This window comes from Megalops cyprinoides, chromosome 15 (assembly GCF_013368585.1).
Source record: "Megalops cyprinoides isolate fMegCyp1 chromosome 15, fMegCyp1.pri, whole genome shotgun sequence".
NCBI classification, from domain to species: Eukaryota; Metazoa; Chordata; class Actinopteri; order Elopiformes; family Megalopidae; genus Megalops; species Megalops cyprinoides.
In genome coordinates this window covers 26,251,860-26,277,337 of record NC_050597.1, presented here as the reverse complement: position 1 = coordinate 26,277,337, position 25,478 = coordinate 26,251,860, and the positions used below count along the sequence as shown (strand labels likewise).

General features: G+C 44.8%; 3 protein-coding genes across 3 annotated transcripts in view; 2 read left to right on the top strand and 1 right to left on the bottom strand.

The window, feature by feature from the left end:
- Positions 1-350: 350 nt before the first annotated feature.
- On the bottom strand, positions 351-9,657 carry exo1 (exonuclease 1). Its single transcript, XM_036547287.1, has 13 exons — positions 9,497-9,657; positions 9,208-9,327; positions 8,981-9,104; positions 8,302-8,439; positions 7,732-7,944; positions 7,109-7,296; positions 6,089-6,185; positions 5,231-5,456; positions 4,283-4,505; positions 3,272-3,785; positions 3,052-3,132; positions 2,505-2,698; positions 351-495 (listed from the first exon to the last, which is right to left on the bottom strand). The coding sequence occupies exons 1-13, from the start codon at positions 9,655-9,657 to the stop codon at positions 351-353; spliced, it is 2,424 nt and encodes an 807-aa protein (XP_036403180.1).
- Positions 9,658-11,688: 2,031 nt separating this feature from the next.
- On the top strand, positions 11,689-16,663 carry yipf4 (Yip1 domain family, member 4). Its single transcript, XM_036546828.1, has 6 exons — positions 11,689-11,957; positions 12,549-12,702; positions 12,929-13,100; positions 14,069-14,146; positions 14,377-14,490; positions 15,209-16,663. Exons 1-6 carry the CDS (start codon positions 11,900-11,902, stop codon positions 15,344-15,346), a joined length of 714 nt encoding a protein of 237 aa, XP_036402721.1. The 5' UTR covers positions 11,689-11,899; the 3' UTR covers positions 15,347-16,663.
- Positions 16,664-18,328: 1,665 nt separating this feature from the next.
- The window catches only part of birc6 (baculoviral IAP repeat containing 6), a 129,908-nt gene continuing 122,758 nt past the window's right edge, over positions 18,329-25,478 (top strand). Inside the window, exons 1-2 of the mRNA XM_036546560.1 lie at positions 18,329-18,757; positions 24,842-25,023. Of these exons, the coding sequence (XP_036402453.1) occupies positions 18,547-18,757; positions 24,842-25,023 (393 nt within the window). The 5' untranslated portion in view covers positions 18,329-18,546. The remainder of the gene's footprint in view (positions 18,758-24,841; positions 25,024-25,478) is intronic.

Genomic DNA, 25,478 nt, shown 5'->3' with positions numbered 1-25,478 from the left:
GTTATATGTACAATGGCCTGTTCTTGCAAGATATTCAGTAAACAGGTGATGGGCACAGGGCCATACTCTGGGGCAGGAAAGGGAGTATCAGTTTTTAAGTTTATGGGTAAGCCATTGTTTCCTTCAAACACTATCACACCATAAATACTGAAATCTTCAACCACTGCAGTTTAGGAACTAAAACTGGGCATCAAGCAAACACCTCAAAAGTTGAAACAAGCTATATTTATTCAAATAAATTTCATATCACGTGTCAGGTATATACATACACAGTATGTTTACAAGACTAGGGCTCACCTAGAGGTCACCCTGTAAAAACATTACATTAAATTACATTACATTAAAACCCATCAGAGGCAAATGGTTTTCTGAAAGGAGCTACTCTCAGCCATGAAGTAGATGTCCTTGTCAGATTCGGGGGTCAGTGCTGGCACATTATCCTCCACTGGTGACATGGGATCCCCCTTCTTGCCTGGATTCATTCTGGGTCTTTCTCTGTAACACACACACACACACACACACACACACACACACACACACACACACACACACACACAAATAAAATCTCTGCAGGGAGGGGAAGCACTTGACAAGGAAGAAGTGACTGAGAACTCAAAACACTGTCAGGTCGCTTGGAACAGTGCAAAAAAAACACGGATTAATGACAAAATGATATGTATAAGAGAAAATGCCTCTGAACCTCGTACACTCTCTATGTGATGCTTTGGAATGAAGTCTCTTGCAAGAAGCCAGAAATGCATTTATTTATTCATTTAATTCATAGCTTGAGCATAGTGTCAAACGGGATACTGAAAAGCACCATTGTGAAGACATGTTGATAAACCACTTGAAATAAACGATCGAGGGATGCAAGATCTCCATGCCAAACTGGTACACCACAGCGACTCCATCTTCGCACAACACTGCATGAAATGCAACCCTAACCCAAAGCTCCTCCCTAAAGCGATGTCTATGGATATAGTGGCATGATCTGTAGTGTTCATCACGGTTCATATTTATCATTCCATTTGCCTTTATTCAAGGTCTTGCTGTTTATAGGTCCATTGGGCTAATCTCTGCAAATGTGTTTTAATCAAATTGTCGGCTCTAGTCGATCTGTACTTTTTAATACTGTTTTTACAGGGTCTTTGCCTGGGTCCTCTTCATTTTGCTGAATGTAAAATTTTACTTTTGGCCGGAAAAGACATTTCCTTTTGACACAAACTCAGACAATATCACATTGCTTATGAAAAGGATTACAAAATCTACCACTTCCCCTTTGCCGTTATGGGATTATCTGTTATTTCGCACTGATTTTTATTCAGGCAAAAAAATCATGTGAACTTATCACCCCAACAAAGCCCATACAGCAATCGAAGCTATGGCCTGGCAGCTTCTGACCGTTTCATGGTTTGTTAGTCTTCCCAGGGTTTATGATGTTTAATCTGGAGATTTTGGCGGGCATTTTGGTGAACTCACTGCCCTCCAGCGAAACTGCACTTCACTAGAATTATGCCATATTTAGTTAGAGAGAGCAAGTTGATTTTAACCGTTTCCTCAGATTGGCACCGTAGATGTCTGACCGTCAGTGGATTTGAACTAATGCAGTGGTTAGGCTTTTGTTAGGTTAGGTTAAGCTTTTGTTAAGCAACGCAGATATGTCCTGGATTTAAAATGATTTTTTCAAATAGCCTGTCAGATTGAGAGATATACGCAGGGAGTGAAGAACATACAGTAGTATAAATAAACACTGCTATATTCAGTCAAGCATGGTATTCTGTTTTAATATTTGACTATGGATATATTCCTACCCATTTTTTTTATCTTAATTTACTCTCCAGTACTTGAGCAATACCAAAAGTCTGAAATGCCCATCCCGAGAAAGTACATTAAATATGTAACAGTGATACAAACCCAAATTCCATAAGTCTTAGTCAGTTTACGTGGCATAAGGATACCACTTTCTCAAGTCCTCGGCAGGTGCTAATGCATTTCACTGGAGAAATATGCATGTCAATAGCTTTGCAACACCTAGCACAGAGCACTTTGCTTTGTTGAGCGACGCCCTTTCACAGTGCAGCTCCGCCCTAAATCTGACGGGCTCAAACGCTCTCTATGCATACGCATTCACTTTTAGCCTTGAGCAAGGTTACGCAAAAGGCACTTTTTTCTGCACAGGGTTCTTTGAAATGGGGCCTATTTTACACCCCCCCCTACTGGCTGTGGAGGGTGCCGACTTTACTTCCTGGAGAAATCTGACTGGTGTGTGGTGTGGTGGGAGGAGCAGGGTTTGTAACGCAATGGCCGCCGTTCCAGTTCAGAGGTCGAACGCTGCTGTTGTGCCTGATATCTAGCTGTATATGGAATATGTAATCTATGCAAACTGCTCTGGATATCTGCTAAGCAAAAAAGTAAACAGAAAAATACAGAAGGCACAGAGGTAAATCCTACTGGCCACAGTAACAGGGGATATTCCATATGGGTGGATGGGACTGAACACTTACGTTTTGAAACCAAAGTTTTTCCACAGGCTGCTGATGGTGGCCTGGAGGCCCGGCGTGTTCTCGTTGTTGGCGGGAGATTTCTTCCCAGGCCCTGCGGGTTTCTTGCGGAGCCCGCTGGCTTTGGCAGGGGCGGAGGGCCGAATCTTGCCGCCCTTGCCCAGGTCACTGGAACAGACCCGCGGCAGGCCTGCCACCTAGATACGGGAAGGGGGAGGGAGTGACCTCACTGCTTGTAAAGACCAAACTACCCCTCCCTCTGCCCACACTGCATTGCAAGCAAAAGGCCTAGCAACCTTCCGTTTCCTGTTCAAAGAAGTGATCGGTATCTGCCAGCTAAAATCCCCCAGACGCACTGCAGAATACCCAAGGGGAGGTAACTTCCAGTCCGTTTCCATTATAATAATTGACAGGTCATGACGAGCAGGAATTCACAGCTCTTAGGATCATGAAATAAATGGGCAAATTCTCCACAGCTTGGGAACTTTCTCGTTTGTTTACTTAACATGGATGACACAAAAGCAATGAATAATTAGCGAATATACCATACCTTTGCTTTAATAGCTGTTGGTTTTTTCTCCACAACAGGTGAGCTTTCACTGGAGTCTGATTCCTGACTTGTGGAGAGTTCCTATACAGAAGAAATGAATTAAACTAAAGCCAAATACATAACAGAAAATGCATGTCGACAGAACTGACATATGACCGGCTTTTAAAATGGCGAGACTGTCTTTGCAGGTAGAGGGCAGCAGCGAGGACAGCAGACTTACGGCTGGCGAGCCTCTGTGGCGCTTGGGTGATGGGGACTCCTCTGTCGCCGAGTCTGGGTGGACGGGCTGGGAGAAGTAAGCGCTGTCCTGAGAAGGGGGCGAGTCCGGGGGGGTCTCCTTCTCCTCAGGCGGAGGCGTCGCGCCTCGAGGGGGGGATGCCTGCCGTGGGCCGCTCCAGGAGAAGCCGTCTTTCTTGCGCTGGAACCGCTGCAGCGCAGAGAGCCCCGATGGACAGGACGGAGGCCGGGGCCTCTCGGGACAGCTGCCGGGCCAGCCGAAGACGCCCCTCCCCCGGCTGGGGGGCTGGGGGGACTGAGAGGACGGGGGACTGGGAGTGCTCTCGCCGGGGGCTTGGGTCTCCTCGTCCTCCATCTTGGCCACCGCGCCCTGCTCTGCGCCAGGCCTCTCACCGGACTGAACAGGGCTGTCAGAGGCTGGAGCCTCAGGTGCCTTTGACTCCGGTGCCTCCTGCTGGGGGATTTCCATCTTGTCAGAGCTGACGCTGCAGAAGAACCTGAACAATGAAATACAAAGATGTCAACACAATTCCCATCACCAGACCTGGGCCAGCTCACCCCAGGCCTGTTGCTCTTAAGCTCTGTTATTCCAACCTGCTTTACCATCAGCCTGAGCCCTGCCTTGCAAAAATTACATTTATGCTTTCAGCCATGGTCCACAGTATTAAAAAGCCACATAAAAAGACGTAGGACCACACAGACAGATCCCTCGTTTCTCAATCCTACTCCTGGAGCCCCCCTGTCCTGCATATCTTCTATCTTTGCTCCAAACACACCTGATTGAAATGGCTAACATGCTCTTGATTAAATCAGGTGTGCTCAGCTAATCAAAAGTGCCACTGATGAGTTCAGTCAGGTAGGTAGAGCAGGGAAAGATGGAGAACGTGCAGAGCAGGGGGGCCCCAGAAGCAGGATTGAGAATCAGTGCTCTAGATCAATGCCCTCCAGCGCCGGATGATGATGGACGGCATTTCGGAGTGTTCAGACGCCATACCTGCTGCGGGTGCACTGCTCGTCGCCGGACTCATCGTCCTGGTTCCGCCTCTGCAGCAGGGTGGCAAACCTGTTGCGCGGCCTGGGCTGGCCGGCGGGGACGCCGGGCCTTGCGCCTGCGGGAACCCGGTCGCACGCGGGCGGTCGGCTCTCCTCCTTCCTCTGCTTCTTGACATCAGAGGATGAGTACTGCAGTAGCATGTCCTCCTCAGAGATGCCCGATTCTGCGGAACGACGGTGAGCACAAGCCACGCAGAAAGATCCATCAAGACAGGTACCACTGAATTTACTTCACTTACATTTTCTCCAAACAGGCTCATCAATATATAATTTTCCTCAAACATTCAGTGATCCAAATAACATTTGAGAACCAGTATAAAACTCATAGGGCAACAGCAAGCCTGTCTCCCTGAGCTGCCTCATAGAAAAGACCATAAGAGTCAGAGTCAATATTAGTGATCACACGCTACACCACACTTTCCAATTACTGCCATCAGGCTCTCGCTACAGATTCCCCAGAATAAAGAGTAACAGATATAAGCATTCATGTTTACCTAAGGCAATCTCTCTGGTAAATTAAGGACTCTGAAACTTGGTTTTGTGTGTTTGTAATTAATTGTAAATATGTTTTCCTTTAAATGCAGTGAAGTGCAATAATATTTCTTATTCAGCACCACTGCACTTTATATGTATTTTGTATTTGAGGTCATGTGCAGTTTGTTTTTTATGTCTGGCTGCATAATTTTCTCCTCGTGAGGGATTAAGACAATGATGGTAAAGCTCATTCTGTATAATCAGCATGTTGTAATGCAGAAAAACAGGATATTTTCCAAAGCATTAAACAGACACTGCTAATAAAACAAAAGCACACAGGCAAAATGAATGACGTTTGACGCAAACGTCCATCCTGCACTCGGTGTGACCGCACTGTGACAGCCAGTGCTCCTACCTTCCCTGGGCCTCTTGGCCTGAGGTTCCTTATGCGGGAGCCGCGGGCCCTGGACGCTGACCACCCTGTCCCTCCTCGTGGGGGACGGCTTCTGTGGGGAGGCGGCGACGGGGGGCCGGGAGGGAGGGACTCCGCCGGGGGCATAACCCTTGCTCCAGATGCTGGTCTCCAGGGGAGAGCGCTTCTCTTGGCGGTCGTTCCAGCTGCGGCTGCGGGGTTTGGCGGGCTGAGGGACACACGGAGATGGGACAGATCAGGTCGGCCACTCCACAGAGTACAACATGTGGCCCAGACAACTCGCCCTGTAACTTATTACATGCTTAATGTAAAGGAATGCTGATACAGTGAACAGAATCCAATCCTGCTGAATACACTTCTTGTAAGGTGCTCTGGGTAAGACCATCTGCTAAATGAATAAATACACATGCAAACTGGTATTGCCACACAAAGAACTGAAACATTAGCTATGTTACCTGTAACAAATTCTTTGTGCCCAGCTAACAAACTGAGGGCTCTGGGGTTTTTATTATTTCACTTTCACTAGTAATCTCAAGATTGGGTGTGCCTCAGCCTCTAAAAGTACTTCACATACCTAAAACTAAAAACCAAAAGCAAACACAAGCTGAAAGAAACACCCCTGGTGGCAACACTAGATCAGCTATGCACAAAGCACTGCTTAATACTGCTAATCCAATATACTGGACAACACTGCAATCTTGACATAGTGTGGTGTTGAACTGAATGCCACAAAAAGGTAATGGGCATGAGCATATCACCTGGATAAAGTGTCTATATTACTAATATTATTACAAACCAAAAAGCTCCGAGTCTCTACTGTGAAAGAAATGTGTATTATACCTGTGCTGTGTCTGGGTTGTAGTTGTCAACCTTGGTCATTGTGTTGATGTCCAAGTTCCCCAGAGCCATCTGGAGGCCCTTCTCATCACCTAGGTTGCTGGTGAAGGGAATTAAGGAAACAATACTAACCGTATACTAAGGCCGCGGCCTCTGCAAATACCAAGACGTGCATGAACCATACAAATAAATGAATGTATACCAGTGGCAGCTGGTGAGCTGGAAACAGGGGAGGCTGAAACATTACCTTTAAATCCATCATTACTTTCAACCTGTTCCCCTTTATCCTCCTTGATTAACAATAAAAGAAATAATTCACAGAATAATTGACACCAATGCGTAAATAGAGTAAATGATTATGCTCGCGAAACAGCGCAGATTGTCTGTCGCTTGTCCGCTATTGCGAAAGCTACAGCATGAGGTTGTTTAACAAGGATGGCAATTTGAATAATTAAGTGGCAAGTAATCCCAAAGCTTTCTCTTAAATGTTTCACATTATAGCTTTCTTGTGTTACAAAATTCAAATTACAAAACGGAGCTAAATTTAGTTAGATCGATTTAAATTACTAAGAATAAACTTTTAGGTTAGGTTGAGTGCAATGAACAATAACGTTTAGAACACAGACCTCACAAAAGCTGTGATGTGTCATGAGCATTTAATATAATTTAAATTGATAAATGCCATCCTTGTTAATTAAACAATCTCACGTTGTAGGTTTCGCAAGCACACAAACCACAGACAATCTGCGCTGTTTCGCGAGCATAATCATTTACTCCATTTACGTGATTGGTGTCAATTATTCTGTGAATTATTTGTTTTATTGTTAATCAAGGAGGATAAAGGGGAACGGGTTGAAAATAATGATAGATTTAAAGGTAATGTTTCAGCCTCCCCTGTTTCCAGCTCACCGGCCGCCACTGATGTATACATACATAGCATACTCCACTGAACAAAGTCAACCAAGTCAAAATGTACATAAGGTCATTACAACAGGGAGCTTCAGGTCTGAGAGGAAAGGATACTGGCCGGCGTAGCTGAGAGAAGACGGGTCAATGTCGTCTGGGTAAGCGTTGAGCGGCACCACCTTCCTGTTGATGGGATCAAAGACCAGCTGGTAGAGGAAGGTGTTGTTGGCCTTCACAAAGCCTTCGATGTACTCGTCTGGCACAGTCACATTCATCTTCAGGTACTGGCCCATCTTTCTGATAACCTAGCGAGATATTAATGACCAAGCTGCGAATTTTAATGTAGTCAGGGTAAAACCATTTCAAAACACACTCAAATTTAGATTACATATCCTTTAACCATTTTAAATGTACCTTTTCTTTTAAAGAGACTTCAAGTTGTCAACATTCGGCGATGGTGTAACACCCAACATCTCTGCCTTAATTACCACCTTGCTTGAACCGAGTGAGGGCATGCGGGGGTGTGAAAGTTTTTCACGGCTGTTGACTGACTGTGCAGCGAACGTCTGTAGCCCAAATGGTCTGCTATATGCAAGATTTACACTACACCCCTATCCAACAATATTCAAAAGTGATTCCAATTTCCTTCTCCCTTGTGTCCAGTAATATGCTGGATTGTTTCCCAGCCCCTCCTCAGATGCAGCAGAGTCACATGGTTCTGATAGGCAGGGTGCCGTTACCTTCAGGATGTCCGGGTTGCTGGCCACCCGCAGCAGTTTGCAGGCCTTGCCCAGCCCAATCCCATAGAGGGAGGGCAAGTAGTCGCAGCCCGATAGGATGCACATGTAGCGGAACTTCTCCTCAGTGAAGACGTCGCCCAGCGGCCGACAGCGGCCCAGGTTGCTCTGGTCGATCTCCAGCCCATTCCCCAGCTTGTCCATCTTCAGAATCACCTGAGATGAAAAATGCGCTCAAACCACCAACGACCTCCCTGACACCTACTCCCCACTATTCGGTGCAGCCAGTGCTGGACTGGTTCGCACTTCATGCAGTGCAACGTGGGCCAATCACTTCAAATTTCTTAGACCCGCGAAGTTGGTTGGGGATTTAAAGGGGAATTTCACAACACAACTTATTTAGGGGGCCAACAACCAGTGCTCTACCTGGGTTGGTCTCCAGCTCACAGCCACGACCAATAAACTGCACTTCTGATCACCAGAGGCACATTAGAGAGATGTGGCAGCCCGTGGAGGACTGTTTCACATCTCATGCAGGATAGAGAAGAGACTGTGGTGCCAAGGGATCCAAACCTTTTTGCAGCCAAATGCCAGCAGGTCAGAGTCCTCCGTGATGATGGCCTGGGCGATTCCAGCCTTGTTCAGGAAGGCCAATTGGGCATCGGCCTCATACGGGGCCACCACGCAGTCCACACCGCGGGTCCTGGCAGCCTGACAGTGTGGGTGGGTGAGAAGCAATGAGAAAGAAGCAGAGAGAGTGAGAGAGAGATAGAGAGAGAGAGAACATTCCTAGTTTAAGACCCGAGACAGCATACCAGTTATGAAGCCTGGCAACACATTCCTCGATCATCCCAGGTCCAATGCCAGTAGTTTCTTTAATGGGAAAGGGAGCTATGCCAATGACAGGTTGCCTTTCAAATCAATGTTTGCCAAACAACAATGCCAAACTGAAAGCAAGCAAGCACAGGACTGTCCAGAAATAGATTTTAACACCCCTGTACTAAAACTTTGGAAGCAGTCCATTCTGATAAATGAGGCTGCCCAAAGCTACCAGGCCAAAGCCCCAGCTGGCAAACAGATGTGGCAGAGCTTCTTTAATCATCACACGGTGGTGCTAATATGCAGAGGCATGCTATAATTCAGAAAATGCTTTACCGACCACAAAAGGACACCAGACAATAACTCCACGGACCACGGACCACCCCCCCCCCCCCCCGTTAGCATGTTAACATTCATTTTGGCGTGCGCTCACCTTGATGACGTCGCGGGCCATGGCGGGGGTGATGTTGACGCAGCGGGTGAAGCAGTCCCGCGCCTCCGCGACCTTCCCCTCCCGCAGGAGCTGCTTCCCCTTCTGCAGGTTGGCCTGACGACGCCTGCGACGCGACAGAAGGAAAATGGCAGTCAGGCGGCCTGGCCGGGTGGACTCGCTGGCCTCTTTTCATAACACAGCAGGGGGAGTGGTCTGTATTCACTTACTCTCTACGCGCCTTCTCCACTTCGTTCTTCGACGGCAAATTGCAGCCATCGAACACCAAGATTGGCTTGATGCCAAAGGAGAGGAGCATGTCCACAAACTTCATGCAGAATGACACATATCTGAGATAAAGAGATAAAATGTCTAAATTAATAGTGGGGAGAAGGAGAGAACGATGGGCAAGGATAACTTCTAGAAAGACACAAAATGTTGTTTTCAGATAAATAGAGCGCATTCTAATTGCATTCGGAAAATATACTGATGAGAATATAGGGTGAAAATGTAACATACTGATCAGTTGGTTCTCCCTTTGCCAGCTTTTCCGCACAGGAGAAGGCGCCTTTATGAAGCCAGCAGTAGGTGTCCACAGCTACTGTCTGCCCTTTGTATTTTCTCACATTTATGGGCTCTGACGCGTCTTTAATGAACTGCAACAGCCCCTGGATCCCCATCACTTCTTCGCTATGACTCCAGTGTGACAATCTGGAAAGAGGGGTAAAAAAATACCCTGTAAACATAGTAAGAAAACAGCTGCCATTTAAAATATATCACTAACCTTGACTTAATGTTTATCAAATCAGTTTTAGTACAGAAAGTTTAAGTAATGCAAAGGGTGTTCATTGATCGGACTACTCGAATATTCCCAAGCAATAATTTACTGGACGCCGGTCAAATAATTCGCTATCATTCGACCTAGCTATTTAGCCACAATAAGCTAGTGTCGCTACCTGTAACTTGGTAGCTTGTTAGTTAGCCAATTAGGCTGTAATTAAACAGTCCTCAGCAAGCCGACCCACCTGATTTCAAATGCCAGCTTGCTAACAGAATTGCAAAGAGCTAATACTAGATAGCGTAGACATTTTGGAATAAAGTGACCAGCCGTTACTTTCGAACGCTTACGAAACTTCAAAATTTACCGGCGAGAGTGAGATTCAGCCTGGTTCAAACCAACTCGCTAGCTAACATCAGACTGTTATGCTATTTTGTCTTCAATCTGTTTCTAGCTAGCCAGCTATGTAGCTACTGCCTGGCCTAAATACCTAGCGACGGTGTAAGTTTCTCATTCAACATCTTTGCAACTAGCAAAACTAAAAAAAATCATATAACGTAAATATTTTAAAGTAGGTTTTCGTATATACCGCAACAAAGCATCCAAAATACATTTAATGCTGCAATCGTAGTCGAACAGGCAGAAATCATGTTACAAAACATCCCATTATTGTCTTACCGCTTCTTTTTCCACTCAGCGTGGCGAGTGTGAGGACACAGCTCTGAAAAGATTCATCCTTAGCGGCAAAATGTGCTGCCCTGTCAGAAAGCGCTGCCATTGGCCAGTCTGTTCTGCTCATCCAATCAAATGCCCCCATGGCAGTCATAGTTTCCGGTTCTTTTCCGTACATCCGTCGTACGCAAGTAAACAGCTGGGAAAGGAGCTGCGCTTCGTGTGGAAAGGGGTAATTTTCTGTCAATGTGGCGTAGTTCTCTCTTCTTTCCACACGCTCGTATCCAGAGCACGTACAGAGATTTCTTTAATGTTCATGGGGCGTTATCTCAGAAGAGATACATACTGAACCCTCTGATCTTTGTACATCCATTTTTATAAATTGTATGCAATGCAACAATGGTTGTAATGTAATAATAAACACTGCGAGAGAAGGACTCTCTCTAAAATGTGACAAATGTAATTGTGAATATAAATGGAATATCATGATTCATGAAGCAGACCATAGTCACGTTTTTATTTGGCACTCCCCCTTACCCACAAGCTCATGGATGTATGTATAAAACCATCATGGAAAGACGCACCAAATGCACGTTACCAATCCCACAGCGACCATTTCCTCTTGAAAAAGAACAACTGTCAGAGCGACAAAATTATTCTGGCTAGCCTCTTACGGCGATGTGCAAACTTCTCTTAATACAGGGGTGTCCAAACCTCTCCTGGAGGGCCACTTGTCCTGCATGTTTTAGATCTCTCCTTGCTCCAACACAGCTGATTCAAATGATCAACTCGTTATGAACTCCTGAAGCTGCTGAATAACAAACTGATCATTTGAATCAGCTGTGTTGGAGCAGGGAGAGATCTAAAACATGCAGGACAAGTGGCCCTCCAGGAGAGGTTTGGACACCCCTGGCTTAATACAAACCCTCATGGTCAGTCCCTCAGAACATGTTGGTTGTATCTGTGTACTTCAATGGTACTTTAAAATGTAATATTATGCCCGGGACTTCTAAAATAAACAAATAAAAAAAGTTAAAAGCGCCTGCTCCCAAGCGAAATGTATGATTGGTGCATTATTTACATGTCCTCCTTGGATTACTGAGTTGGTGCCATCAAGGAAAACCCTTTTTGCTGTCCGCGATTGGACACGCAATCGGTGGTTGGCGCGGTTATTACACTGTCTGTGCGCTAGGGGGCAGGTTGCCTGCTACTGTAGCCAATGCATTCGACGTGTCGTCTTTCCCAGCTTCCCTCTCACTTCCTGCTTTCTGTCTATGGCTTGTGTGAGGTTGTGAAACGTTTCGGACGAGCCAGTACTCCCTTAACAGAATGAAATAAATTTTGGAGGGGGGGTTCCTGGAAAAGCTGAAACGAGCAACGTGCTTTTTCATTTGTTTGAATCTATCGAATGTGAATGTTCATCTAAATGTGACTGATTTTTCGCGAGAAGGTAGCTACCTGGCACAACAACAATGCAGTTCTCTCCCACCAATGGAGATTTTACCTTCGTCTCCTCGACTGACGGCGAAGGTAAGGCTATAGGCCCTGACAGGGGAAAATATCACCTGAGTGATGGTTAACTACATCGGATCAGCTTGTTGGGTTCCGCATTTACTTCGCTGACAATTAATAGTAGGTACTGCCTAGCTGGCTAACTTAACTAAGCTAGTTGCCGTAGTTTCGTATTGACTCGAGGCGTGGCATAATCTGTTTATGGCTGGCTGACAGAATTTTGACAGCTACGGCTAATGTTGGCTAGCGAGCTACCTGGCTGTACTGCAATACTGACAAGATAACAGTAGTTACTTCGAGTGTTCTGCTGACCAGATATTGCTGAAACTATTACATCTTAACTCGTCATTAATCGTGTTTAACACGCCTACATGTCTGAAATAACAGCCCGTGAAGCTAGCAAACTGTGCTAGCTAAGTAAGATACCTAATCTTAGTGTTTTTAGATAATAACAATGTGGTGCAACGGAATCTTTACTGATTAACCTTAGCGTTCCTGTTAATTTTTTGTAGGACGAATGTTTTAGCATAGTTACTAATGCGGCACGTTTTAGCTACAGGTCTCTGAAAGTGTGTCCCGGTTGTGAACAAGCTGTTGCATCCTCTCCAGAGCTGAGCGGCTCGATTGATGCCCCCGATGTTAAACTGAACATGGGCAGCGACCCCGGCAGGGACGCGTACGCGACCACGTTCCTGAGGCAGCGGGGCTACGGCTGGCTGCTGGAGGTGGAGGAAGACGACCCGGAAGACAACAAGCCTCTCCTGTACGTGTATCAAATATTTCAATAACGCAGTGAATGCACGAGTGTATTAACGAGTCAAACTAGTTTTTAGGTCCCTATTCATAAGCCCGAAAGAAAAAGGCTGTTAATCAGTACGTGCTACATCATCTGGAGTGACACACCAGTTATTATGAGTTAAGGCCTAACGGAGGCATACCGAATGCTTAAAGTATGAACCTGTTGCCCGCGGTGTTTGCCTTGCGTGCAGAGAGGAGCTGGACATCGACCTGAAGGACATTTACTACAAGATCCGGTGCGTGCTGATGCCGATGCCGTCCCTGGGGTTCAACCGGCAAGTGGTGCGGGACAACCCTGACTTTTGGGGGCCCTTGGCTGTGGTGCTCCTCTTCTCCATGATCTCCATCTATGGCCAGTTCAAGGTGAGATGGCAGCCTCTGCCTGTAACGTCATTGGCTAGTTGAGATACAGGACAGTTAGGTCCAAGTGCTTCACTGATAATTGATACTGTTCAACCAGTGCACGACTAAGGGATGGAATGGCTATTTTTGCCATTTAAACAAAGATTGTAGATTATATGCCCAGGAGACAAGTAGTTAATCACAAATGAACATCTTTTGACAGAAAGTGGGGTGATTGAATACTGTCAATTTCACTGTGATGTAGTGTCATGCTAGACTGATGTTGCACTGAATATGCCTTCCATCCTCAATTGACCTGCATGATATTATTAGGTGGCCAATGCTGAGATGTAAACCTGTCATTGCAACTGATACTAGGAAATATGCCTGAAGAGACAATCACTTTGCCTTAATTTATTGAAGTCTACTGAGTCATTTAGGTAGAAATGGCTAGTATAATCACATCCGTGCAAGTACATATACTTAATGTGCTCACATATTGAACATCACCAGCCATGTAGACAAATCACTACAGCAAGAAATGAAACACAAATTCACATTTTTTAATGATTACCCATGAAAAGTAGTCTTGGTAAGCCTAAACATGATACAGGTTATGATGTAGATATGATGCTGTTTTTTATCTGATGGTCCTTTAAGGGCATAAATAACCAACACAAAATGCCTTTTGTGCAAATGTAGAGGAAAAAAGGGGTGCCCTAACCGGTTTTAAAGGCATTTTAATAAAAATAGAAGCTCTCTTCAGTGTGTTTAACTGTGTTATCGTTTTGACAGGTTAAGTGGTTTTAAAGAGGCTTACTGGCATACTGAGTGCCTATTCATTTTGTTACTATTCATCAATGTGTTCCCCTTGAGGAAGGCTGTTTTTCAACACATGTAATATAAAAAGGGACCCATTTGCTTTATTCATGTTTCATGCTGTACTTTCTATGAAATTGTTTCTTGAATAATTGCATTGCTTTAATTAGGTGGTGTCCTGGATTATCACTATTTGGATATTTGGGTCCCTGACAATCTTTCTGCTGGCACGAGTTCTTGGTGGGGAAGTAAGTGCAATTTTAAGGGTTTGAGCCTAAAAATTTGTAGCAGCCATCACTTGACATTTTTCCTTGTTCTTGCTACCCATTCTGTAGAAATGATAAATTTACAAACTGTGGTGGTGAAGTTTCATTTCAGCTACAAATCTGTGTGTGCAAAATATAAATGCCTTATTTTTCAGTTTTTAAATGATTGATTTAATGTAATGAAGTAATTGTATACAATTTTTTTCCTGTAGGTTTCTTATGGACAGGTTCTTGGAGTGATCGGATATTCATTGCTTCCACTCATTGTCATAGCTCCCTTACTGTTTGTAATTGGAGCTTTTGATGTTGTTTCCACGTTATTAAAGGTAAGACTTTAATGTTCCAAAAATATTGACTAATTATACTAAAGAATTCATCAGGTTCTTAAGAGCCCTATCAATCTCATCACCTGACATTACGTTAAAAAACACCTGAGTGGACTCCTGACTGGCCTGGTTGGCAAGGTGCTCCTTTTGAGTGTAGGCTGGTCCCTATGCACAGGTTACAAGCAGGTTACTAGAGGTAGATAGGGTGGCCAGGGTCCTCACATCAAACCCCTCTCAGCACCTTATAACTTGTACGGCATTTACGAAGGTTTCGGGTGAAAACTGGGGCAGTGACTTTCCTCCAGTTTGCTACCACTTCACTGTAGTATACTGTGGGAAAGTAAAAAAATAGTGTGGTTTGTGTATGGGTTTATCAGAGGATTGGAGTGGCCTCACCTGTTCTCCTGTGAGTGAGGTTAGTGAGAGAGGATTCTTAAGTAACCCAACTGGCAATCACAAAAAGAAAAAAAGGGGAAAAAAGCATTCAATTTAATGCACATTCAGTTTAAATTCATGACACTTTTCAGTCTACTACTTCAGCTGTAGTCACTGATTGATTGATTTTTGGATCATTTAAAGTCAAGGAATGTGGTTTGGTAATGTAATTAAAGGGAGGGTGTGCCATACAGCCTTCATCAAGTTGTTCTGATGTAGCATGCTCGTCTAGATTTATCAGCTCCCCATGTTGATATTCATTTCATTCTCAATTTTTCCTCAGCTTTTTGGAGTATTCTGGGCTGCGTACAGTGCTGCTTCTCTGCTTGTGGGGGATGAATTCAAAACAAAGAAGCCACTTCTCATATACCCCATTTTCCTTCTATACATCTACTTCCTCTCTCTTTATACTGGGGTCTGATTGGACAGCAGAATGGTTTGGAACTCTGTTTGAGCAGTGGCTTTTAGAACCAAGATGGAGGACACAAGATGATCCACATCGGGAATCCACACCGGGAAAACAAGGAAATATGCTTCTTTTTTTTTTTTTTACCTGGTTTCTGATCATGATCAACAAGGGGTCATATAGTATATGTGAAGTCGGTGTATTTAAATGTAGCCATGACCTTTGTATTCAGTGTACTGAGAAACTCTAGGATTTATTTAAAAGCCCTGTTGTTCGTCTTTTTTCCCTACATCTGGAAGTTGGATGTCCTTTCATTTTGCCTGGTGATATTTGCAGGAAAGGAGGAATACCCTGCTATCATGTGGTACATTGATGACTATGTGGGCGTTGGTATAATCAGGCAAAGCAGAAACATGCAGCGGCCATTTTTATTTCTTGTTTTTACCAAGTTGTCCTCATATGAAACGTGTGGTGCCAAACGTTTCAGTGTGGATTCACCCGTTGTGTACCAGGAGAAAGGAAGAAAATGACCAGATAACATTGTTTATTTGGAGGGAGAGGGGCCTGAGTACTGTATGAATTGTGGTATAAGTTTCACTATTAGTCACCTTTCTCTGAATCCTCATGCTATGTTTTACTCCTAATTTATGAATTCCGGCCTGGGTAGACAATAGACAGTTGAAGTTGGAAATAAAACAGTGTCTACTAAATTTCGGTGCCTTTCTTTTGTTATTTTATACGGCTGTTATGTCATTGATATATTACTGATGTATATTTGCATAAGAGAAAATGAACAGAAAAAATAAACATTAATCTGTATTGTACGTAATCCTAGAAGGCTATATATAGACACAGAAGGTTTTAAAGTGCTTATATGTTTTCAGAATAACATATGTTTGCTGAGAAGATGGAAGACTAGAACTGCTGTAATATTAATAAAAAAGCACCTTTATTTTGTAGGGGAATTGAATTAGCTTTAGGCACAAATGTGCTGTTTGTATGCTTTGTATTCCAGTTTGTGAACTTTAGTGTTCACCAAACCTCCCCTCCACAATCCTGAAAAATGGTATGTGTAACTTTAAACCGTACTGGTATATTAAAATGATCCTATTGATCTGCATGACTGTAAACCTTCTTTCTCAACCATTGCAACCTGATATTTCTGGTATTTTTCCTTTGTAATGTTTGTATCCTTTTGTTAGGAAATGATGTAATTTAGCCAATGTCCTTATCCAAGGCCACAAATGTAATAAACAGCCAACAATTAAGCAGCTACATGTGGATAAATTAACATATTGCATATGGCAGATTTGAAATTGATAAAATATGTCTTCCTTATTGACAATAAAAAAATTGAAAATAAAGATTTGGGGTAAAAAGGAAATTACATGTAGTTGAAAAATTAAAGATCTGGGAATTGTTTAAAAAGGTGAAACTGCTGAGTTATAAATATGGGTGCAAAGTTCACTGCACCGTAGATCCATGGCAGGTGGTACATCCATAACATTTTTCTTACATATCTTCATCCAAGGTAGCATGGAGTGTAACATCCTTCATATTCAGAAACCCTTTTCACAGAAGGACTTTTTAAATGAAATGTGTAATTTATTAGTTGTTACACTTCTTGATTTTCTCAAATGTCCTCATTCAGGGAGATGCGTAACTTAAAACCCACCACAACCAATTACCTGTACAAAAGGTAAACAGATCCTGTTTTGTAAGACATTCCCTTCATAGTGCAAAGAGGAAAGGCTTCTTAGTTCCACCATTTGGGTGCATATATTCCTTTACCATTTGGGATGGCTTGGAAGAGGGTGGGGAGGCTATAATAGGAGAAATGTGTTGATGAGTAGATGTCAAGCTATTTGCAGAAATGCAGAAATAAGCAACTGATAGAAAACGGAGGAATAGAATGGTTAAGACCAACATCCTCAATGCAGGTGATGGACAGTACCTAGACAAGGAGTTGGGAAGGATGTATTGTTAGAAAGGCATACAATGCGTGAAAATTTTCTATGGCAGGACAAAGCAAGTTAAGAAATACAGGGAAGAGGCAGCCTCTTAGCCGATAGAGAAGGGAGAGAAAACTGGTGTAATGCAAGTAGTCTTAGGGTGTAGCCATACAAAAATACCCAAAGCTAAGACATCATTTTTTTCCCACAAGAGAGCTGATATGGTAAGGAAACAAAGCTTGAGCACTACCATAGACCCACATGTCGGACGGAATACAAAGATGAATCGACTGATCTCCAGTATTGACAATATATAGTTAAGACAAACTGCACGGAGAGAAGCATGCTGATTATACACCGGGAGCTGTGTCTGTTTAATGAGAGGAGTGCGCCCATAATGAGAAAACAAAGAATGCTGAGAGGGGCAAAACGCAGACGACTACAGTTGGAGAAGAGTTTTAAGGGTTTTGTGTGGAAAGGAAAATAAACGGGTATATAGTTTTGAGTGTTCCAAGAGTAGTTTTGAGAGGACAAAAACACCCAAAGAACAAACTGCATAGTTTAATTAAAATACTTAGCATATATCACAGTAAACCTAACGTTACAGAGACTGGCTCTACTGAATCTAAGACAAAGATGACTCAATCGCTTGGAGGTGCACACTTCTCATTTGAAATATTCAACGGACTGTGGACAAAGACTACTGTATGATCACGCACGACAGAAATTCATTCCGGACAGTCTCTAAAATATTGTGGCTAACGTTAGCTAGCAAGCCGCATTACTGCTACAAGCCGCTACTAACAGTGTTTCACAAGTTTTTGTTAAAGTTGAGGATACACACAACAATCAGGTCTCTAATTATCCAGGATCAAACGCCACACACCGTCTTGTGTTTATGTGTTACATTGACACTTGTCTCAACAGAGCCACTCGTTGAAATCGGAATGACGTTTCCAATTTCAGAAGTCTTTCCCCGACCGCACAGCGCCCCTAGCGGTATGGAGTAAGGAGAGATGGCGCTACGCTAGTTCCGTGTGTCTGACATCAATCTGCCGGAGAGCGGAGCCCTCAGCTTCCTCAATACTGATGGTGAATAGCAGCTGCTGCGGTAACGGGAGGAGGAGCAGTAGCCGCAGAAGGAGACCCGACAGCGGTAGCACAGCGGTAGTTTGGGATTCAGCTTTCTATCTTTTCACACCGACTTGTAACATCGGAGATCCCTAAAACAGAGAGCGGGGAAAGGGACAAAAATAAAGAAAGATGGCGGCCGCGGCCTCGCCGGGCTCCTGCTCGTCCACCTCCTCAGACTGGATTGTACTGAGAGACGGTTGTCTACGTTGCGACGAGGAGGGCCTGCGCAGCCTTTCCTATCACCCGGCCCTCAACGCTATCCTGGCCGTGACGAGCCGGGGCAGCATCAAAGTCATCGACGGCACTTCGGGGGCCATACTCCAGGCCTCGGCTTTGCACGGTAAAGTTTCCGCCCCGGGGCCCGACGGATCAGCGGCTAGTCGTGGTGTCAAAACATGGTTGTGGAAAGAGGAGGGGGGAGGGATAAAGGCTGAGAAAATGACAAGAGTTTCTCACGGAGGCTATTTATTTGAGGCCTGTTGTGGTGGACCCATTTTTGGGGTTGGAGACCCGTGATTGTCAGATTCGAGTTTTGTTAGCTTGCTAATTAGCTGCTAACTCACCTTTCTAACAGCCTAGTTAGCTGCCACATTGCTAAACAAAACAGCGGTGGCTCGCTAGCTAGCTAGCGAGCTAACTTGACACTAAACAAAATAGTCAGCTAGATGGCTAACTAGCTAGCAAACTGAGTGAGTGAAATATGTGATAGCGAGCTAGCTAGATCGCAGGCTAAAAGAAATCGAAACCTCTGGTGTGAGCTCATGTTAGCTAGCGAAGGCATCCTCGAGCTAAGGAGATAGCTTGGAAACAAGCTGGCTAACAGGCCTTATTGGTTAGCTAGTTAGCTCAGAGGCCGGTTTTAAGCCCTGTGTTGTGATTGATGTGTCACTGTCAGTTCCTCAAATTTGACGAGGTAGTGTTTTAATAGGAGAGCAGTTATCTATCGTTAGCTGTCTGTCTGCGTCGTTGTCACTCGCCAGGTTAGCTTATTGTACCCGGTCGTTGTGTGTAACTGTTGTCATAACTAACGTTAGGGGTTCTGAAACATGTTCTCCGGTGAAAATATTTGAGTGCGACTTGAACACGAAATAGGCGCTTAAGCAAGCGAGGAAGCTAACTCATGCGGTTTAAATAGCGTTTGTGTTATGCGGCATATTTTCTGAAACTAGTTAGTCAGATATTTTGGGCTGCAGTTTTGAAAAGTAACGTTAGTGGCATGTGGATGCGTCTTACGGATGCTAATGTATCATTGTTGGTGTAATAATCGCTAAACATCTTCATTAGCTAACGATAGGTACATTTTTTTTCACCATAACAGGTTTTGATACATTACAACATGGTATTTCTTTTCTGTATAGCAGCTAGCTTGTGTTAGTCACATTGCAGAACGTTATCAATCGAAGCCGTTCTAGGCGGGCAGCGTAAAACGGGGCAGTTTCATCACTGCAAGCCAAGTGTGAAGGCTTACATACACAAAGTCAAATTTGATTGAATCGTCAGATAACTGCTACCCTTAATTAAAATTGAAGGCGTATGCTAAATGTTACATTTTCGGAAACATCAAATACACAACACAGTATTTGAATTGCCCGTGGTGTGAAAAATTTGAAAAGTGCCCTCTTTCTGTCATGGCGAATGGCTGCTATGACCACTGTTCCAAGTGTCTTGTTTCATATATATTGTGGATACTGCCGTTTCACTCTGGCACTATATTGTGGTGGCATTGCTCCACCTTTATCACTTGTGTCTTAATAATGAGTAACTTCGGACACAGTTGTCAGTTAGACAGCTTTATAATTGCGGTCGTGATGGTCCCAATACTAATTAAAAGCTGGCCCGCCGGTACAGCTGAGTTATTTATTCTGACTATAATAGGCAGAAACAGAAGGTTAAACTTTTGAGCTGAAATGTGAAAGAGAAAGCAAAATGTCCTTCATTAAAACCCCTCACGTAATATTTATGTTCTTAGTACAAGCCCTTATTTAGGATAGCATGAGATGCTTGCAGTATGACATCCCATACATTCTGTAATTTTTTCGTCAGAAGTCTAATTTTAGGTTTGTTACATCTCGTTATTTTCCTCATAATGACCTCATTGAGAGCAGTGTCCAGTTTTACATCAGGAACAGTCAGTAACGCATTCATGCCGCTGCATTTTGTCACAGGATGTAATGAGCTAAAAGGTAAATTGCACAAGGGCTCAAGGGTACAGTGAGTTTCCCACCAGAGATTTGAATCCCCTCAGCCCTCATGTAAAGAGAGGGCCCTAACAGTTGGGTCACGTTGCTCCACTCTGAGGTGTGAGCAGCCAACCTGATGGATTCATATTTTCAAGGTGGCGTGCATTGCCAGTGAAATAATAAGAAGGGATTTACAGATTCAGGAGTAAAGTTTTGTGAATGCCCGCAGCTTTCTGCTGTCTCTGGACTGCTGCTGCATTTGGAACTGCTACGGAGTCTCTGCTGTCCTTGTTTCTTGATGCCTCATAACCTGTGTAGGAGACCCCCCTGTCCGGCTTCCCTCTGAACAAGAATGACAGGTACACACGGACATGTGGGGTCCCTTTGGCTTGGTCCGACCGGTTGGCAAATGCTGTCAAATGAAGTGGCAATACCTCTGCTCTCACGCGTTTCAGCAATGAGGTGTAATTTGCAATAGATGGTACTGGAAAAAATTGCAAAAGCTTGATGCCATCCACAATTTTTCACACCCTAGTCGGTGCATTACTCTCTCATAAGCCTCCATAGTTTACAGCTCTTTATATCAGTTGTAAAAGGTACAATTGGTACAGTTTTTTTCATTCAAATTTATGCTTTTTCCTAGATGTTGTAGCGTGACAATGGTGACACTGATCAAGCGTCATATATGTTAAATTGTTGTGTAGAATTTCTAGGCACAAATTTACACCTTTGTTTGCCTATATTTTTACACAGGGGGCACAATAGGAGGCTGGTAGCAAAATGCCTTAACATCTCTGTATGCCTTAGTTCATTCATTCAAGGGCACAGAGGAGTGATCTGTGAAAATGATAAATCCGTGCCCTCTAGGGAACACGTACATATATCTGTCTAATTGGAATCTGAAATAAAATTTTTTGTCCATATTAAAAAAAAAAAAAGGTTTTGGAAGATATAAACCGTCAGCTGTGTCTGATTCAATGTTCTCTGTAAGGGAAATCAACCTTATTGATCCAAAGTGCGAACAGATCTTCTCTGGTCTGACACTGCCTTCACCATTGGCATTTCCTTTAGCGCGACACTGTCGACTTCGGGTGCGTCACGCATGCAGCCGAAGCCCTCCAAGGGTTTGGGTAATTAAGGAGCCTCATTCAGTGGGTCAGCCCGAAATGGGTTTTTTTAATAAACTTGACAAGCGAGGGGATAAGATGCAAGGAGGAGAGGGTTATCGTCGGAGGTCTCAGAACCCCTGAACGTGCCGTCCCGAGCAGCGCCACACCGCATACTCGCCAAACACTCCCGGCACGGGCGGGAGGATCGCGGGCGGATATATGTTCTTTAACCACAAAATGGCCGAAGTTCCCGAGTTTCCCCGTGCTGTCTCTTGGTGGCGTGCCCCGCTGGCCCACTGCCTCCAGTGGAATAAACAGTGAAACTTGGCAGGTGCTGGTGCCATTCCCCCTGACAGGGGCCTGAGTGCTTTAAAGCTCTCTCAGTTGTGAAGCCACCGGGTGAGAGATCACACTGACAGCCTGTGTTTTTTTTTTTTTTTCTTTTTCTTTCTTTCACCCTACAGTAAGCAGACTGAAGCACAGCCTTTATCTGCTCCCCCATGCCACCCCACCACCTAGCAGAGCCCGTGTATCTGGGATGGCTCCAGCAGTTAGCGCGGCATGCATAAGACGAAGTGTCCACTTCAGAGTTATCAGACACAGGGGGCGACTTATTAACTTTATTTTGGATACTGACGGAATGAGGGAGATGCCACTGTTATTATTGTCGGTTTCCATGCCAACCTCTGCAGATGCAACATAGAGGGGTAGGTTTTTTTTTTTTTTTTTTTTTGGGAAGGTCAGGGGGTACATTAACACATTGAAAATGCCTTTATGCCTTTACGCCCTCTTCATGGTGGTTTTTCTCGTCATGCAGTTGTGAATCAGCGTTGACAGCAGTGGCAGTTCGACCGTAGTCAAGGTTTTTGCGAGATGCGCTGGAGGGGCGGGAGTCACGTGTGGAGTGATGCTCGCTGTCTGTCTTTCAATGCGACGGCCTCATCTAAACCCTCCCTTGTGAAGAGAAGCGTGGTGTCCCCTCATCACAGAAAGCTCTTTCTGGAGCCGGGCGGCGGGGGGTGGGGGGGGGGGGGGGGGTTGTTGTGTGCGGCTTTTCCGTGCCTCCTGTCAGCTGAAGCGGGGTTCTGCCCGGCTCTCCCCCCTCAGTAACGGCTGTTAGAGCGCTCCAGCGTGGAATGTGCTGTGAAATGACTTCTCCAGAAGGAGAGAGGTTGTGCCCTGAGAAAATCCATTTAGACTTCCTCTCACGCCACACTACACCACGTTACACTTTAAAAAAAAAAAAAAAAAAAATTCTACGCAGCCGAGCGTTCTGAACAAATGTCTGGCAACGTGAGTTCTAGGAATCAAACTGAAAAAAAGGGGGCATGGAGAGAGGGAGCAGCTCATTTTTAAGACTCTGTCAATGTCTAGTCACAGAGAGGAGACACGCTTTACAGAAACAGCGGTTCCATTGGACGGTTACAGAAGCCCGGCAGGGTTCTTCTAAGTGCGTGTAATCACCTGAGGCAGACTGCAGATATCCCTTGTACGCGTCTGACTTCTTGGACGTTTGTTTTCCCTTTTGATGCAATAACAGGGGCAGTGTCGGCAACTGAGCGCCACGTGACCCGGTCATGTGCAGAGAAAGGGGGAGGAGCTTGGCGGTCGCATGGGGTCGCCAGCGGCGTACAGGCAGTCCCGCGGCGGCGTGCTTCTGCTGGTGTGCTCGCAGGAGCTGGGCAGAATTAATGGGCTGTTGACAGTAAACACCGAGGTGGTTTAGTCCTCCGAGTGCGTGCCCACGTGTCCCAGAACTCCTCCACGAAGGGCTCACAAGAGGTCAAAAATCACAACTCCCATGCAGTTACATAGCCGGCCTCAGTGTGATGTAGTCGCCTTCTTTGTGGAGGAGCGTATTGAATGGCAGGCATAGAGAATTGTCTGAAGGAAGCTAGCCTGATGAAAGGAGATATCTTTACTGCATTGTCTGCCCAGAAGCCCAGCTGTGTTATGTTCCGCAAAACTGTAACCTCATTCCGTTGTCATGACAAGTGCAAACTTAACTGTTTGGCACATCTGGGCAGCAGTTTCTGAATGTAGTTTCTTGAAGTAGTGGAAATTTCTAGAATGGTGGGGAGTTGCACAACTGCTGAAATGCTTCCGTGTGACCTGTCCTTTAGAGGAGCAGTTGTGTAAAGGTGCAGACTGCTCCATTTCCTGAGAGACACTTTATGAAAGAGAACACATTTTCACCTTTCTTTGTGTGGCTGTAATTTTCTGAATACATCGTTCTCAAAACCCTTCTCTGTTTGGGTAACACGACAGCGGTTGTCCAAAATGCGAGGACATTTCCGCAGTGATGTTACCATAGGTTTGATTGAGTATCATCAAACGACTAGCAGGAAGTCAGTCGATTTAGCTCGTATACAGATCATCTTATGTATTTGGAATTTACTCATCAGGTTGGGTTGGTTAGATGTGTATCAGCATATAATGGATATCATGCAAAGATAGCTTCCCCTGTGACCAAATATGAAGGTGTTATTTTAACACTGCAGCCAGTTTTGGGATCATTGACAGCAAATCCATCCGCGTCTTCCTCTCAAAGCAGATCACAGGGCGAGGGAATTTCCAATGAATGTCACTGATAATGAAAACCAAAGTACAACAGGCGATACAGTGATTGCTTATCTTCCTATAGAATAAATTATGAAAAGGAAAGTAAAACAAAGACTCAAAAAGCCCTTCAGCTGCAGCCCGTGAAATACCAGCTCTCTGGACGCGCTTGGCCTGAAACACAGGAAGGAGATACCATGTCTTCTATATATATCCAGCTTGTTTCTACCTGGGGTTTGTGTCCTTAAGTTATTCACAGTAATCTCAGCAATATCACGTGGCCTACAGTCTGAAGGATACCATTTTTTTCATGAAGGTTTTATTTTATTACACAGCTAAATAGTCATTAAGTGATCTTTCATGATGATCAGTAATTTCGGGACGCAATCCAATACAAGCACAAATTTTTTTGCAAGCTGCAAAGGAGGAAACCACATTGGACAGGTGCGATACCTGTAAGGAGGAAGGCATATAGCAGGGTGTACTCATGGTGTGTGCTTTAGGGAGGTGCCCGTCAGCTGGAACCCGATGGGCTCTCGGGAGGTGTGGGCTGATGTCTCTCTCTGGTCTCCCCAGCGAAACCTGGAGGTCGCGTGAGGTGTCAGTACTTCCCGGCCGTGGACAAGGTCCTGTTCGTGGACGACTACGCGGTGGGCTGCAGGAAGGACCTGAACGGCATCCTGCTCCTGGACACGGCGCTGCAGGCACCGGTCTCTAAGCCGGAGGACGTGGTCCAGCTGGAGTTACCCGTAACGGAGGTGAGAGCGGCGGGGCCGTGCCCCGCACACACACACATGCGTCACACGTGTATGTGTACACACACACACGCACTTGCGCACACTTGATGTTTAGCTTCGATGGTGAAACATCAAACGGAGGGTGAGAAGCTCCCAATGTGCCTGCAAAAATCTGAGCTCTTTCTTCCTTTTTTTCCCCCCCAGACATCCTTTGTGGCCATTTCCTGCAATCTAGGGCCTTAAATTACATCTAACAAGCTACCGCCAAATAAGTCTTTGAGTCTGGAAAACATTCAGGCAGTCTGAATTTCATTTATTGGAAAAACGTAGCGTTTGAATTTAACATGGCAGGTCAAGAAAAGGGACATGGTGGCTTGATGACTCAGTTATGTCCTTTGGGGAGACGCCTGTACCCACACGGACACACACACAGAAACACAGACACACATATACCCACATCCTTACTTACACACCTT